This window comes from Pseudopodoces humilis, chromosome 7 (assembly GCF_049639895.1).
Source record: "Pseudopodoces humilis isolate 2021_Gansu_Grassland_sample_001 chromosome 7, ASM4963989v1, whole genome shotgun sequence".
In the NCBI taxonomy this organism is placed as follows: domain Eukaryota; kingdom Metazoa; phylum Chordata; class Aves; order Passeriformes; family Paridae; genus Pseudopodoces; species Pseudopodoces humilis.
In genome coordinates this window covers 60,550,733-60,566,049 of record NC_142206.1, presented here as the reverse complement: position 1 = coordinate 60,566,049, position 15,317 = coordinate 60,550,733, and the positions used below count along the sequence as shown (strand labels likewise).

The 15,317-nt window shown below is 49.7% G+C and overlaps 1 protein-coding gene across 2 annotated transcripts; it reads right to left on the bottom strand.

The window, feature by feature from the left end:
* Window positions 1-2,359: 2,359 nt before the first annotated feature.
* GNPNAT1 (glucosamine-phosphate N-acetyltransferase 1) lies at window positions 2,360-9,526 on the bottom strand. Of its 2 annotated transcripts, none has more exons than XM_014257450.2 (6): window positions 9,475-9,526; window positions 6,969-7,156; window positions 6,256-6,318; window positions 4,986-5,113; window positions 4,319-4,380; window positions 2,360-4,095 (listed from the first exon to the last, which is right to left on the bottom strand). In XM_014257450.2, the coding sequence occupies exons 2-6, from the start codon at window positions 7,138-7,140 to the stop codon at window positions 3,948-3,950; spliced, it is 573 nt and encodes a 190-aa protein (XP_014112925.1). In that variant the 5' UTR covers window positions 7,141-7,156; window positions 9,475-9,526; the 3' UTR covers window positions 2,360-3,947. The 2 variants fall into 2 exon arrangements, with proteins under 2 accessions (XP_014112925.1, XP_005528628.2); XM_005528571.3 differs by lacking the exon at window positions 9,475-9,526 and adding an exon at window positions 9,229-9,410.
* Between the last annotated feature and the right edge of the window lie 5,791 nt (window positions 9,527-15,317).

The window sequence follows — 15,317 nt, the reverse complement described above, 5'->3', positions numbered from 1 at the left end:
AGTCCTGGTTCTGCATCTGCTTTATTCCCAATGTTTGTTGCCTAAAAGCCAGGGCTGGAACGATTTGGGAGCACTGTGCTGTTAGAAAACAGGCACAAGGCTGTTAGAAAAACTTGTGTTTTTGGGAAGTCTGAGTTTGGTGAGCAGACTATGTTTTACCAGGGGAAAAATGGGCTCAGGATTTGGGGATTAGAGCATCCAGCAGCACATTCCTGTTCCTGCTGCTACCCTGTGCCATCTACAGCTGTGATGGAGCAGAGTCATTCTTCAGGGGGGGAAAAGTCTGCAATAAATAAATAAATAGTTTGATGCTTTCCTTGGGAACTTTTCAGCTGGAAAAAGGGAAGTGCTTTATCTCCTGGAGAAGTGCACTGTGTCAGTGTCCAGTGTCCTGTGCTGCTGGTTTTGCAGTTGTAGAGGGTTTGTTCCTGCTCTGAACTGATCCTGTGTAAGGAATGCTCTGGGGCTGTTGGGAAATGCATTCCCACATGGCAGCAGTGGGGCTGTGCCTGGCCCTGCACAGCCCCCAGACACCGAGCTGCTGCTGGAACTGGGCTGGGAAACATCAACTCCCTCTCTATTTCAGGTCCCTGGGGAAGGGGAGGGATGAAACACAGATGGAAGGCACTGATTCATCTCTCCAGACTCTTCTGTGTCTGGGTCTGTTCTCTCTGGGGTCCTGGGAACACTCCCTTCCTACTGACAAGCTCCATGACGAAGGATTTTTCATCAATCCAGTTTTTTTTCCTGGCATTACCCCTCCTGGTGCCTTTTACAGTCATTCTGGTCTGTCTGCCTGTCAGATCCTAAGGGATTCTGAGATTTAATTTTCCTCAGATCTATTACTAAGCTGTCTATTTAAAACTTCCTGTGTCTGTCTGCTGTAGTTTCTCTGCCAGAAGATGTTTCAATATTTGTTTTTAGGGGTGGAACTAAAGGCAGGAATTGGAAGCAGGGTCCCTCACTGTGCACTGGAAAGAGAAGTTGGAGGGTGAATTATTATGTTTGATTTCCCAGGTACAAACACAAAACTGCAACGCCCAAATTTTTGGGAATCCACAGCTCTTCAGTGAGGGGCTGAAATTGCCTTTTCCAGCTTAGGGGGGAAAGCAGAGTGAAGGAGCTGGAGATCTCTCCCTCAGGGTGGGAAAGGTCTTAGGCAGAAAATTTAATTGCAGGGAGGAGGTAACATTCAACCTCTGGAGAAGCTGGTAGTGCTGTTAGGGCTGGTTCTGACAAAAAAGAAGTGTTCCAGGCAAGGTTGGACAAGGCTTGGAGCAAACTGGGACAGTGGAAGTGTCCCAGGGCAAGGGCTGGAGTGAGATGGGCTTTGAGGTCCCTTCCAGCCCAAACCAGTCTGAGATTCTCAAGTATTATCAACCATGTGTCCAAATACTGCTGGTTTTATATCTATATTATTTCTATGATTATATATATTTATATAGAAATATATAAAGAGATCTACATAACTATATATAATTCTATGTATCTAAAACAGAGGCACCCAGATGCTTCTGTGTCCAGGGAAGAGCTTCCCAGGGGAAAACATTTATGAAAGGTTTGGTGTTTGCCTCAAGGAGGTCATATATAAAATTCATATATACATGTCTAGTCTCTCTAGATGTATGTATATATATAAAATATGTATATATTATGTGTCATATATAGATTTTATATATACATAAAATACATAGCCATAATAGATTTTATATCTACATCTACAATATACATATTTATATTTTAGATCTATTTTTATATATACATAATAAATAGATAGGGGCCTTTGCTTTTCCCTCTTGAGCCTGTTGCACTGTGGATAAATTCACAGGAGCTGCTGCAGTTTTTCCAGAGGGGTGGGAATGTCACCTCTGGGATGAACAAAGAGCTCTTGAGCTGCTCTGAGGGGGCTGTGCCCAGCAGGGCCATTGTGTTGCAGCCACAAACCCCAGCTTTCAACCCCATTCAGCTGCTTGACAACGATCTGAGCGGGGCCACAGCACCTGCTCCTCACTCTGATCTTCTCATTAACTCTTAATGAGGGCCTGGGGCTCTTTAGGTGGTGTAGATACCATGTAATTCAAATAATCCACTTTAAATCGGTAGAAATTCTGAATTAATTAAAACTCTGAAAGGCAAAAAATCCATCTCAGTCACTTGGGCCAGCAGAAAGCAGGAGTTGCTTTACAGAACAAGAGTCAGGGCTTGAGGTGTCAGAGGAGCACATCTGCTTTCTCCTGGGAGAGAAATCCACATGGAATTGCTAAAAGTGTTCTTTTCAGCCTAGGGAAGGGGAACAGGTAACTGCAGCAGGTGCTGCTGCTCAACAAGCACATCCTCACTCCATGAAAAACAGTCCAGATCCAGGTAGCAATCATTTATTCAGCTTAAACAAAGCTATTCTTTAAAAAAATAATCAATAAATAAAGCAGACATCACCAAGGAGACAGTGGATGGAGTGGAGAACCCTCAGGAAGATCAAGCAGAGCCCCCAGCACTGTAGAGTCGCTCTCCAGAGCACAAAGCAGGACAGTGTGGAGGGCCTGGCTGCCCACAAACAGCCCAGCCTGGGTATAATGCCCTATTCATGGCTGTGGGATTTGTCACTCCCCACACAAAACACCACTGTTGGCACCGGGGCTTTGGACGTTATTTGCTTTTCACCCCTGGCGAAAGTGCTAAAATCATTGATCCAATCTTGCAGCAAGAGGGAAGCTCTGCAGCAGCAATCCCTCAGGAGCAGAAGGGGGGCATTTCTCTCCTGCTTTGCTGTGCCAGGAGTGTTCAGTAAATCCCAGAATGGTTTGGCTTGGAAGGGACCTTAAACTCATCTCATTCCAACAGGGACATCTTCCACTATCCCAGGCTGCTCCACACCCCACCCAGCCTGACCTTGGGCACTTCCAGGGATCCAGGGGCAGCCACAGCTTCTCTGGGCACCCTGTGCCAGGGCCTCACATCCCTCACATCAGCAATTCCTTCCCACTATCCCATCTCTCCCTACCCTCAGGCAGTGGGAAGCCATTCCCTGTGTCCTGCCCTCTCCTTTTTAGGCCCTGGAAGTGGCTCTAAGGCTTTTCTGGGCTGAACACCCCCAGCTCCCTTAGGTGAAGCTGAATCTGCTCATCCCAATCCCCTTCCCACTGACAGCCAGAATCCCACTCCATCTGGGACACATTCCTTCAGACATTCCAGTTTCCCAGTTACCCTCTGCCCTGCTGCAAACCATGTCTAGGGTTTTTATGTCAGAAAAAAGTAATTATCCTGAAAACCAAGTTATCAGCTAAAGTGCAGGAGCCCTGCAGTGAGAAGCACACATCCATTTTTAGACTGGGAATTCAGCACAGCCTTTAAGGATTCTCCCTAACCTGTACCAACAGTAACAGATCCAGTCTTGGAAAACAGTGCCTATAAAACTTCTGATGCACCACCAGCACTTCCATGAGATGTCATGGAAAAAACCAGAACTAAGGCCTGTTCTGTGTCACTAATTCTGCATAAGAGAAGCCTCATCCCTTCCCCAGCTACGTCATCCTTCCATCAGCACAGCCAGGGCAGTCCCAGGGGCTGTCCTTTGGCTACTGAGAAAAGAAGCACAAACCTTTAGAAAAATACAATGCAAGAAAAAATTTGAGATAAAAATATATACCTTTGGTTAAAAACCATCCCTTTAACGAGTCCTTCTGTAATTCAGCTAGAACAGAAAAGCTTCACCTCGACTCCACAGTAGTAAAAATTAGTTCTAAACTTATTTTCTAACCCAGAGGACCCTTTCTAAAACCTCAGTAATTTTTTTTCCCCCATGATTTACACATTTGATGTTCATTATTTATAGGGATTGTTACATTTGCAGCAATAAACTATAGAAATTTTCCACGGAGAGAATGTTTGTAGCACTCCACCAACAGTCTTTCCAAGAAAAAAAAAGAACCCAAAACACCTAGAAATTGTTAATTAAAGAACCGTTGAAACATGTAGTTTTCTTCAGATACCAAATAGCCAAACTTCTTGTAGAAATCCACATTTTTGGGCAGACACTCAAGCGTGATTTTGTAACAGTTCAGTCTCTTACTTAGCAGGGTGAGGGTGGACGTTAGTCTGGAAAAGATAAAAAAATCAGGAGTTAAATTCTGGGTCAGTGAATATTTAATTAGTTACATTATCACAACACTGAGGGCTCACAGCACTCTCCGTGTTTTCCTGCAGATCATTTTATTCCCAGCTGGTGATCCCTGCTGGCTGAATTCTTCCCAGGTGCTTGGCAGGAAGGTGTGAGGTGTAAGGAAGGGCTTGCTGAATGGCACAGGTGGGGAATACTCACAGTTTTCCAAGCTGCTTCCCTCTGCACTCCCCGCTGACCACCACATCTTCTATCCTGCCTCTCTGAAAGCACAGGCAAGTGTCTGTTAGTCCTGGAATTGCCCTTCCAGCTCCCTGTGTTCACAGCCTGGCTGGGACTCCCAGCACGGAGATCCTCAGCCATCTGCTCTGTCAGAACCACGTCTGACTCCTTCACAAGCTCACTGGGACAATGGGACACATCTCCAAGTGCTCCTTTTCCTCAGGAAAATCCAAAGTTCTGTTTGCTATCAACTCAGCACTTGAGGATGTGATATATTTTTTAAATACACAAAATATTTGATCTTTTAAAAAATACATTTTTTGAATATTTCCATTTTTAAGGTTTGAAAAGCCCTACACCATTGAGCCCAATTGTTCCCCAGCACTACCAAGGCCACCACTGAGCTGTGTCCCCAAGTGCCACATCCCCATGGCTTTTAAATCCCTCCAGGGATGGCTGCTCCAGCACTGCCCTGAGCAGCTGTGCCAGGGCTGGACCACCTTTTCCACAAGGAAATTTTCCCCAATATCCAACCTAAACCTCCTCTGATAAACTTGAGGTTGTCAGCACACAGTAACCCCATAAAACCAACACTCCCAGAGTCAGGGACAGGATCTTTTCCTCCCTTCCCAGCTGCAGGAATTACCTTGGCACAGGAGTGAGTGAATTTATGTTCTATAACCAGCGTTGCCGTAGCAACGATCTGCCCCAGGTTTGTGTCCTCCACCACGGTAACGTAGTAATCTCCAGATCTCTTCATGTGCTCAAAGGTTTCTGTGGGAGCAGGCACAGAGTGGAACAGGCAGTTCAGGCTGACAGTGAACTGCAGTTAAGTCTGCAGCAGTCTCTGACTGCAAATCACTCTGGGATCACAGGAATGATGCACCCAGGAGCCCAGAAAATGAAAGCCCCAGAGCCAGACTAACCCATGAAAAAGCAGGAATTACACAAACTCATTTTCCTTATCTGCCCAGAGAACCCTCCTTGCTGATCAGCTCTGCACATGGGTGCTAAAAACAGCAAATCATGGAATGCTCTGGGTTGGAAGGGACTTTAAAGCTCATCCAGTTCCACCCCCTGCCATGGGGAGGGACACCTTCCACTACCCCAGGGTGCTCCAAGGCCCATCCAGCCTGGCCTTGGACACTTCCAGGGATCCAGGGGCAGCCACAGCTGCTCTGGGCACCCTGTGCCAGGAGCTGCCCACCCTCACAGAGAAGAATTTAATGGAAACAGTTTTCCAGCTGTGGCACAGCTGCCCAGGGCAGTGGTGCATTCTCCATCCCTGGAGAGATTTAAAACGTGTGTGGATGTGACACCTGGGGACATGGATTAGTGGTGGGTTTGGCTTAGGTCCTGTGATTCCCTGCATCCTTGGGCTGCTTCCCCCCACCTGTCTCGCCCAGGAGTGGCATCTAAAGGGGACCTAAAGTAGGTTCAAGAGAGCTGGAGAGGGATTTGGTCAAGGGCCTGGAGGGACAGCACCAGGGGAATGGCTCCCCCGTGCCAGAGGGCAGGGTTAGATGGGATATTGGGAACAAATTCTTCCCTTAGAGGGTGATGAGGGGCTGTGCTGTCCAGGGAAGCTGTGGCTGCCCTATCCTGGAGAGTGTTGCAGTCCAGGCTGGAGGGGCTTGGAGCAACCCAAATTCATCCCAAAAAATCCATGCTCCCAGCTATCTAAAGCTCAGTCTAAAAACCAGTTTCACAATTTAAGCCTGTCCCAGCCAAGCAGCCCTTGGGGATAGCTGCAACTGGATCCAAGGCTGAGTGCCAAGGGCTCCCTCAGGGGAGCTGAACTAATCCCTCCCTCTGGCATCAGGAGCCTCACACCTGAGCAGCTTTGCTGTCAGCATCAGGATCCTCTGATTCCCTGCAACCCCTATAGAAATGCCAAGGAATAATGAGGCACTCACTGATGAACTGCTCCGGGCTCACAACTCCGGTTTCCGTCAGCTGACCCAGAACCTTGAAAAAGCCTATCAGGAAAGGAGGGGGGAAAACAACTCTCAGTGAGGGACAGACACACAGCCAGCTCCAAACAGCAGGGAACAATCCAACACAGCTGTCTGGAGAGGCACCATCCCATCACAATGGGATTGAACAATGTTGAAGGACTGGCTAAAGCTCAAGTAAGCCTGGAATAATGAGTCCAAACCAAAGTTTTTATCCAAATTCCAGAACTGAAGGAGAATTTATGCACCAAGGCGCTTGTTCATGTTGCTTTGAAAACCATGATGAATGGGAACCTGTGGATTATTTGGAAGATTTTACTTGAATTTTAGGATTAAAACAGTAAACTGAATTTTTAGGGTCACCAGCCATGATGCCGAAAGCTCAAATTCAGAGATGTGGTCACTGCCCCAAGGCTACCAGAGCCCGAGGGATGTTAGGACAAGGCACAGGGTGGGATTGTTGGGGTGCCCTGTGCAGGTTCAGGAGTTGGACTCTATGATCCCTGTGGGTCCCTTGCAACTCAGGATGTTCTAAAATTCCATCAAATTGTTTACTGATAAAAATAAATCAGGGAAAACAAACAATCCCAACCTACTGCGAGCTCCTGCAGAAATTGAAGTTACCAACTCAGCCCCCCAGTGTCATTTCTGGCAAAGATAAAGCAGGATTCTACCTCGATTTAAATCAGCTGTGCAAAGTGGTCTCAGAACCAGCCCATCCCCTGGATCCAGGGGAGAAATAGCAGGAGAAAAGGTCGTGGTGTTCTCGCTCCAGTCGAGTTCCTGCAGGATGCTGGGGTCAAACATGGGCGTGTCATCGGGCATCACGGTGGCCACGGGCATCATGGCTGCAAACGGCGATCTGCAATGAATTAAACGGGTAAGGCATGCTTCGGTCTCTAAATCAGTTGTTCCCCCTGTACCATGCCATGGGATTGTCCTCAGGGATTTCAAGAAAGGTGAATACACTGCTGTTCACTTTATCTGCTCAGCCTTCACCTGCCAGGTTAACAGAGCATGTGCACCCGGACACGGCACACGTCAGCTGGAGTCAACACACGGAGCTTGTGTGTTTATCCTGGAAAAATCCAGCCTGATAAGGCTTTGAGGAGGGTATTTAACATCTATGGCCCTCTGGAAAGGAAAGCATCACCCTCAAGAAACCTCCCAACAACCTGTCCAACCATCATTTGCGCTCCTGTTCAACTTAAAACCTGCAGTGGCAATAATGCGCTTTTTTCCAACCAGTCCCACCCCACAGATATTTAATCTCTCGGGCACAAGGTGCCACATCCCACAGCAGGTGATGGCACGGCCCAACCTGCCTCTCCTGGGCTGTCCTGTTTGCTGTGTCTGTTTACAGAGCCCAGCTGCCAAGCACAGCCCCACAGTGTCCACTAACAGGGAAAGCCCCAGTGCCAAGGGGACAGCGAGATACATGTTAATGATTAGAGAATGGGGAGCTGGGGGTTATTCTGGGTGACAAGGGGATGGATTTTCCTAATTGCATTCAAGGCCAGCTTGGACAGGGTTTGGAGCTACCTGGGATAGCAGAAGTGGAATGAGATGGGCTTTAAGGTCCCTTCCAACCTGGAATTCTATTATAAAGGAAAATAATTCTTACTCTATCCCCTGTGAATACGTGATCAGGGTTCTGGTATGAGCAGAGCTCATGAAAACTTCAAATTTCTTTATAAATCTTCAGATTGCCTTAGCTGCACCACAAACAATACAGCAGTCACACACTAGTGGTCAGGCCAAATAAACAGCAGAAAGAAAAAAAAGTGTTTGGGATGATACTTTTTAAAATAAGGCACCTCACAGCCCAGAGAAAGAACAGAATGTTTGCTGTGAAGCATCACAGTGTAATGAACCTCAAAAGTGAAAGTGGCTCCAGAAACCCAACTGAAATTTCTGAACTAAAAAGACCAACACATAATCTTTTTCTATGCCACCTGCTGGTACACAGTGGCCTTTGAATCCCAGCTCTCATGCTAATTTTGCATATAAAAGTAAAAGACATTGCTGTTATAGCAATTAAACAGCAACGCAAACTCTCATCCCATGTGAATTTTCAAAATGAAGCAGCAGGAAAGATGAATTACAAAGAGAAACATTTCAACAGATTTCTCCCTCAACTAGTCCAACATTGCTTTTCCTCTGTCCCCCAGAATTCCCAAGTGTCCATATCAACATTCAAACAGTGTCTGTACAGAATAAAGCAAACCTCAAACTCCAGCTCAGGGTTACAGCACACCAAGGGAAAAGCACATAGAGAAAATAAAATTTTTGATGCTCTATGAGCAATTAGTGATCAACTAAGAGTCATTTCCCCACTACTTCTGGCACAGCTGGAGCAGGATGGACCTGTAAGCTACGCTCATTTTCTCGAGGCAGGAATGTGACTTAGGATAATGTCAATTAAAATAATAATAATAATAAAGAAAAGGGATTAAGGTACAGAGAGTAAGAGCTTTTCCTGGTGCACAGTGAATTTTCCCTGGAGCATCCCAGGATCCCCATGTGTTGGGAGCAGGGTGTCCCTGAGCTGCTGGAGGGCACCCCCAAAGCCCCTGGGGGGGTCAGGGGGTGCCTGGCCAGATCTCTGCCAGCCCCCCGGTTTTGGGGGACGGGGTGACAGAGCCCAGCTCTGCCCCTGGAGGGTCCTCACAGCTTTCCTCAGCTGAAGCAGACCCTTGGGACAGAACCCACTACACAACCAACCTCTCGAGGTGCTCCCCCGCCCCACACATGGCCCTTTGAGGGGATCCCCTCAACCCCTTCCCTCATACACAGCCCTTCGGGGGGTCCCACACCCCCTCACCCCGCACACGGCCGTTCGGGGGGTCCCTAGAGCTCCCCTCAGCTGAAGCTGTGCCTCGGGGGTAGGACCCTTCCCCAAACCAACCCCTCAGAGGGGACCCCTCAACTCACACATGGCCCACTGAGGGCACCCCCTCACTCCATCCGCAGCCCCTCGGTGGAGGAGCATCCGGTTGCATCACACGCAGACTTTCGGGGCGGTCATATCAACGCCCCCCCACACACGCGCAGCCCCTCGCTGGTGTCCCCACAGCGCTCCCGGGCTGGAGCAGCCCCTCAGGGGTGAGACCCCTCCGCAAACCGAGCCCTCAGAGGGTTCCCCTCCCGCAGCCCCTCAGGCCCCCTGGCCGCACTCACCCGCGCGCGCCGGCCCCGCCGCACGCGCCGCACGGACGTGGCAGGGTGGGCGGGGCCGGGCCGGTTCCGGCGCGCGCGCGCGCCCGCCCCCTCCTAGCGCTCAGCCAATCGCAGCCGCCCGGCGCCAACCGCGGCCAATCGCCGCCGATCTCCGCCCACTGGCCACGCCCCCCCTCGGCGCCTCTCCGGCCTCGCGACCTTTGGGCCCGCCCCGCCCCCTCGCGCGGGTTGGGAGGGGGCGCTGTGGACACGCCCCTTCCCCCTCAGAGAGGCCACGCCCCCCGCCCCGCCCTCAGAGAGCCGCCAAGATGGCGGGAGGTGGCGTGTGGTGATGGTGGGTCCTGTCCAGGCTGGGCGCTACCGCCTCTCTTCCCGTCACCTCAAGGGTCTTTTCACCCTCTCAGAAGCCCCAGTGGGCTCGACGAGGAGAAGGGGGAGGGCAGCGAGGCACGACAGACCTCAGCTCACACACACACACACACATACACACCCCCCTTGCTCTTTGGCACCTCAGGGGTACCAAGGCTGAGCCGTTTGATGGGTTTGGAATTACCAGATCGTGGAATTCCAGACTGGGTTGAGTGGGAAAGGACCTCTAAAGATGATCTTGTTTTACCCTCTGCCCTGGGCAGGGACACCTTCCACTATCCCAGGCTGCTCCGAACCCTGTCCAGCCTGGCCTTGGGCACTTCCAGGGATCCAGGGGCAGCCACAGCTTCTCTGGGTACCCTGTGCCAGGACCTCACTACCCTCACAGGGAAAAATTCCTTCCTAACATCCCATCTAAATCCACCCTCTTCCAATTTAAAGCCATCACTTCTTGTCCTGGTCCTCCAGGCCCTCACTTTGATAATTTTTATCTCAGTGGGATTGTTTTTGGAGGTTCCATTTCTCTGTTTGGACAGGACTGTGCTGGGGTGGGCCTTGTTCATCTTCCAAGGCTGACAGACTTTATGATTGAAGGTTTCAATTCCTTTTCAGTAAAAAAACCCAACACTGGGATCATCTCAAGAGACGCTTTTATGAATAGCTGAGGTCAGGGCACGCATGTAGCCTGCAGCAGGAGAACTTGTGAACGCAAAAATGACACAAAACACTTCTGAGACATGATTTTCATTTTCCATGTGTCTCCCCTGTTATTTTATCATCAGAATGAATCATTCTGTAACCGTGGAAACAATCAACATTCCTTATTTTTTACTTCTTCAGGCCCAAAGTGACCAGATGACACACACCAACCTCCCTTGGTCCAGGCACACCCAAAATCTGGGGGCGAAGCTCCCAGATTGCAGCCAGATGAACCACTACAATATTTAACCTTTTGCTGCAAGGGAAAGGCACAAACTGGGTGTGAGTTTCCCCTCCTAACCCTTCTCGTTTGTTTTGAGGGATTCAGAGGATTGGGAATGTCCCATCCATGCTAAAAATGAATATTATATTGTGGCGCTTTGCCTGGTTGAGCAGGGACACTGGGAGGGTGGACACATTTCCATGGCGTGAAAAATGATAGACAGAGGTTTAGCTTAACTCTCACCACAGTGCCTTTTCCCTTGATGGAAAGATTTTATGGATTTGAGGTAGATTTTACATTTTTGTCTGAATAAGTGGAAAGTTGATGCTTTTTAAAACCAGAACCATGCCATAACAAGGCCATGACCACATGGGGTCAGCCCAGCTTTCCCCACTGAGGCTCAGAGCAGAGGTCCTGGACCTGCAGCAGGAATGCAGCGAATTTTGGACAATCCTTACCCAGGTGCATCCTCCCTGATCCCAACAGTCGCTGTGGAGGGACATCCTGGCCCAGAAGGTGCATCTGGCCTGTGGGATTTAACAGCTGAGCAGTGTCCTCTGTGTATCCCAACTTCTGATCTCCACTGTGTGGCAGTGGAATGTTGAAAAATGAGGGGAAAATCCTTTATTTTGGTTAAAACTCTTGCTGTGCCCCAGCAAGGCTGAGTTTGTCAGCCCTGGAAACCAGTGCTGTCCCGTTTCCCACCACAGGTGCTGACAAACCTTTTTGCATGTGGATTTTGTAGCAAGAGTCTAAACCAGAGCAGGGGGATGATCTGTATGAGAAAACCTTCCTTGTAATTCCAAGCCCTTGTAAATAGTCTTTCTCCATGTTTTTTGTAGGCTTCCTTCAGGCACTGGATGCTGCAATTAAGTCACCCTGAAGTCTTTTCCAGGCTGAACAATCCCAGTTCTTCCAGCCTTTCCTTGCAGGAGAGCTGCTCCATCCCTCTGATCAGATTGGTGGCCTCCTTTGGGCTCACTCCAACAGCTCAATTACATTGATTGGTGTTCCCAGAATGGGAAAAATGGGATCAGGGATCAGCCACTTTGCTGAGTCCACACTTGAAATGGGTTTTGCTGCTTCTCTGCTGAGCAGGGACAGGACCCAGGGAAGGGCTGGAGCTGTGCCAGGGGAGTTTAGTTGGATATTAGGGGAGGGTTCTTCATCCAGAGGGTGCTGGGTGACATTCCTGAGGCTGCTGGAGCTCCAGGAGTGTGTGAATGCCTCTCCCAGGGATGCTCAGAATGGGATTGTTGGGGTGTCTGTGCAGGGCCTGGAGCTAGACTCTGATCCTTGGGGGTTCTTTCCCACCCAGGATATTCTGTAATCCATTCCAAGGCCAACAAGGATCCACAACTCCCTGCTCTCTCTGAGGCCAGGATTTGGCTGCTGAAGACCAAGGGGAAAGTTGAAATAACACCTTTCCACCAATTTCCTCATTTCCACATTTCTCCACCGGTTCCACTGTGGCATTTTCTGTTGCAGCTGCGGAAAAATCCCAAAACTCCAGCAAAGTGATCTCCTTTGGCCGCTCCGGATTTGCCAGCATGGAAATTGCAAATCCATGCCCGTGGGACAGCCAGGAAGATGGGAAGGGAGCCATGCACTTGTTTGATGTAAATGTCAGAGCCTGACACACCCTGCTTTATGAGGAGAGAAGAAAAAGTGCTCTCCTTTTCCTTCAGCTTCATGACACAAAGCAGGAAGAATGGAGGAATCCTTGCCACAATAAAAGTGTTTTTCTGTTTTGAAAGCAGGCTCAGGGCTTGGAATACTCAGGGATCGGCCTCTTTGGTTCTTCTAACCTCTCATAGACAGGGATGCATCCAGCCACAAACAAATCCTCAGGGGTGGAAATGTCTGAAGAGCTTCACAAACCAGCTCCAGGCACCTGGATTTTGCAGAGGATCCTGTTTATCTCCTGGAGAGAAAGATGCTGCTCTGCCTCCCCAAGTGTTTCCTGCAGACAGATAATGAGGAACTAAATACCTGCTCCAGCTTAATAAAGTCAAGAGGAAACCTGGCAAAGCTCTGCTGCCAGCCAGATGGCCTCCTGGGCATGGGAAATGGCATTTCCTTGGGGTTTGGGATAGTGTTAGTACAGTTAAGGAAGGAGAAGTGCATCTGGAGCATGTCTGCCTCGCTGGAAATAATTATCCCATCTTTAACCAAGCAGCCAAATGTAATTTAACTGCCCAGAAAGTGTTTGGAGCCACAGGGGTGTTGCAGCCCCAGCTTGCCATCCATGGAGGCTGGAAGTGTTTGGTGTCTTCAGGTTTTCCCATCTTTGCTGCCCATGTCCCAAACTCACTCTTTTTTCAAGGAGAAAATCTCTACCAGAAGCTGACAACATCTCCCCTTATTAATGCTCCAATATCCTGGCTCAGAGTCCAAGTAAATGCTTAAAAAATACAACAAAAAAAGCTCCAACAAGAAACTTAATTTTGGCTTTCACCCTTCTTTGGATGTGGCTGTTTTATGGGAAGTGAAATAGTATCAGCTGATCCCAAAAAATGGGAGCTGGGATCAGATCTAGCACGAATCTGGCCTCAGGGTGAGAAGTGGGGGATGAAGCCCAAATGGTGCTTCTGATCCCAAAGTGCTGCAGGTACAGGGGTGTGCATGTTGCAGGTGACTCCGGAGATTTGGGGTGAAAGGACATTTTCCCATCAGCCACAGGCAGAGCAGTTGGGATGACACATCTTCCCGTACAAAATGAGCACACTGTGGATTCCCTAAGCTGCTTTCCTGGATTTGTGAGTAACTAACAGCTTTTACTTTTTTCCTTTCCACCAGGGTGGCACCAAGATGGCATTTGCCCAGTGGCTGCCTCTGCAGTCACCTGATGTCCCATCAGTGGGACACTTAAGGAGTGCTGTGTTTCCCACAGGTTGTTTCTGTGAGCTCCAATAAATTCAGGATTGAAGCTTCTCCAAAGGAAATACAGCCCTGATCTCTTGCCCTCCTCTTCCATGGGTATTGGGGAATATTTAAGGGATATAGGTGACTGTCCCAAGGGAAGGACTTGAAGAATCTTCTGTGTGAGACCAGTGAGGGGCAGCTGTTCCTGGGGGTGGAAAGGGACAGGTGGCTTTGGGATTGGAGCCAGCCATGGGATCCCTGGGAACTGATGGTCTCAGATACACCCAAGGGACAGAGCATGGAAACTGAACGAGGGGAAGTTTAGATTAGAGATTGGAAAGAAATTTTTCCCTGTGAGGCCCTGGCACAGGGTGCCCAGAGCAGCTGTGGCTGCCCCTGGATCCCTGGAAGTGCCCAAGGCCAGGTTGGACAGGGCTTGGAGCAGCCTGGGATAGTGGAAGGTGTCCCTGCCCAGGGCAGGGGGTTGCACTGGATGGGCTTTGGAGTCCCTTCCAACCCAAACCATTCTGTGATGCCACAATTCTGTGATCATGCCTGTGTTGTCCCATGGCCATCCCTGTGTCCAGGCAGCAATGCCTCCTCTGTGCCACCAGGATCGGGAATGTGCTCAGCCCTGCTGTGCTCACCCGTGGCCTCTCCCTCCCAGTCCTTTTTCCCTCTAGGTGGAGTTATTACACATCAGATTTCAGCTTCTTCCGTGTCTGCAGCTGCTCCTGCAACCGTGCAGAGAACGAGAGATCCCTGCCACTGCCTGGGTGCTTCCCTGGAATTTAGAGACCTGAACTGAATGAAGCCCAGTGTACCTCGCAGAGCTTACATGTGCTGTGTGCATGGGATGGGAAAGGTGAGCGGTGCTTTTTGGGGTGTGTGGACCAGGGGAGGATGAGGGCCCCTCAAAATGAAAGGAAAATGATTAATCAGGGATGCTCCATGGAGCATCTTCCCTTAATTCTGCTTTACAAGCTTTTCCTCCTTTCTCTTGCCTTGTGGCACAGTTGTAGGGGAGGAAGAGGAGGCAGGAAATCCCTCAGGGTTGTTTTTGAACTCTGCCTAATTAACAGCGTCGTTTGGATTGACTTGGTCACAGAGGGCTTGAAGGACAATTTGAGGCATGAAGCTTCCAGGTGCTCTCATTTCCAGGTCCTGTGGACATCTGGGACAATGTGGGTGCTGGGGGAGCAGTTGGGGCCAGGTATCCTGACTTCATCTCCTGCACATTCCCCCACCAGCCACATTCCCTGTTCTCACTCCAGTTCTCTGCCAGGATGCAGCACTTCAGTGCTTCGCAAGATTTACACCCCTCTCCCTCCTTGCCATCATTCTCTGTCTCAGACACATTCCCACCCTCTCCTCCTGTTTATGGGAAGGGAAAAACATTCAGGAGATAAAGCAGCTGCCCACGGCCGTCAGCCAGATCCTGAGGCTCGCCCTGAGTTCCAGAGAGCCCCCGGCTGCATCCTTGGAAGGGCCTGACACGTGATTTTCAGCTGGGAGATGATGTGGATCAGATGTGGTCCCTCCAGAGGGCCACCCAGGGTGGGACACAGCATGGCTGGGGGCTGGAGGTGGCCTTGGGAGAGCCCTGTCTCTCTGCATGGATGGGCAGGCTTCTTCCCAGGTTTGCCATTCCCAAGAGCTCTCCTTGCCCTTACTGCCTCGGCAGGGG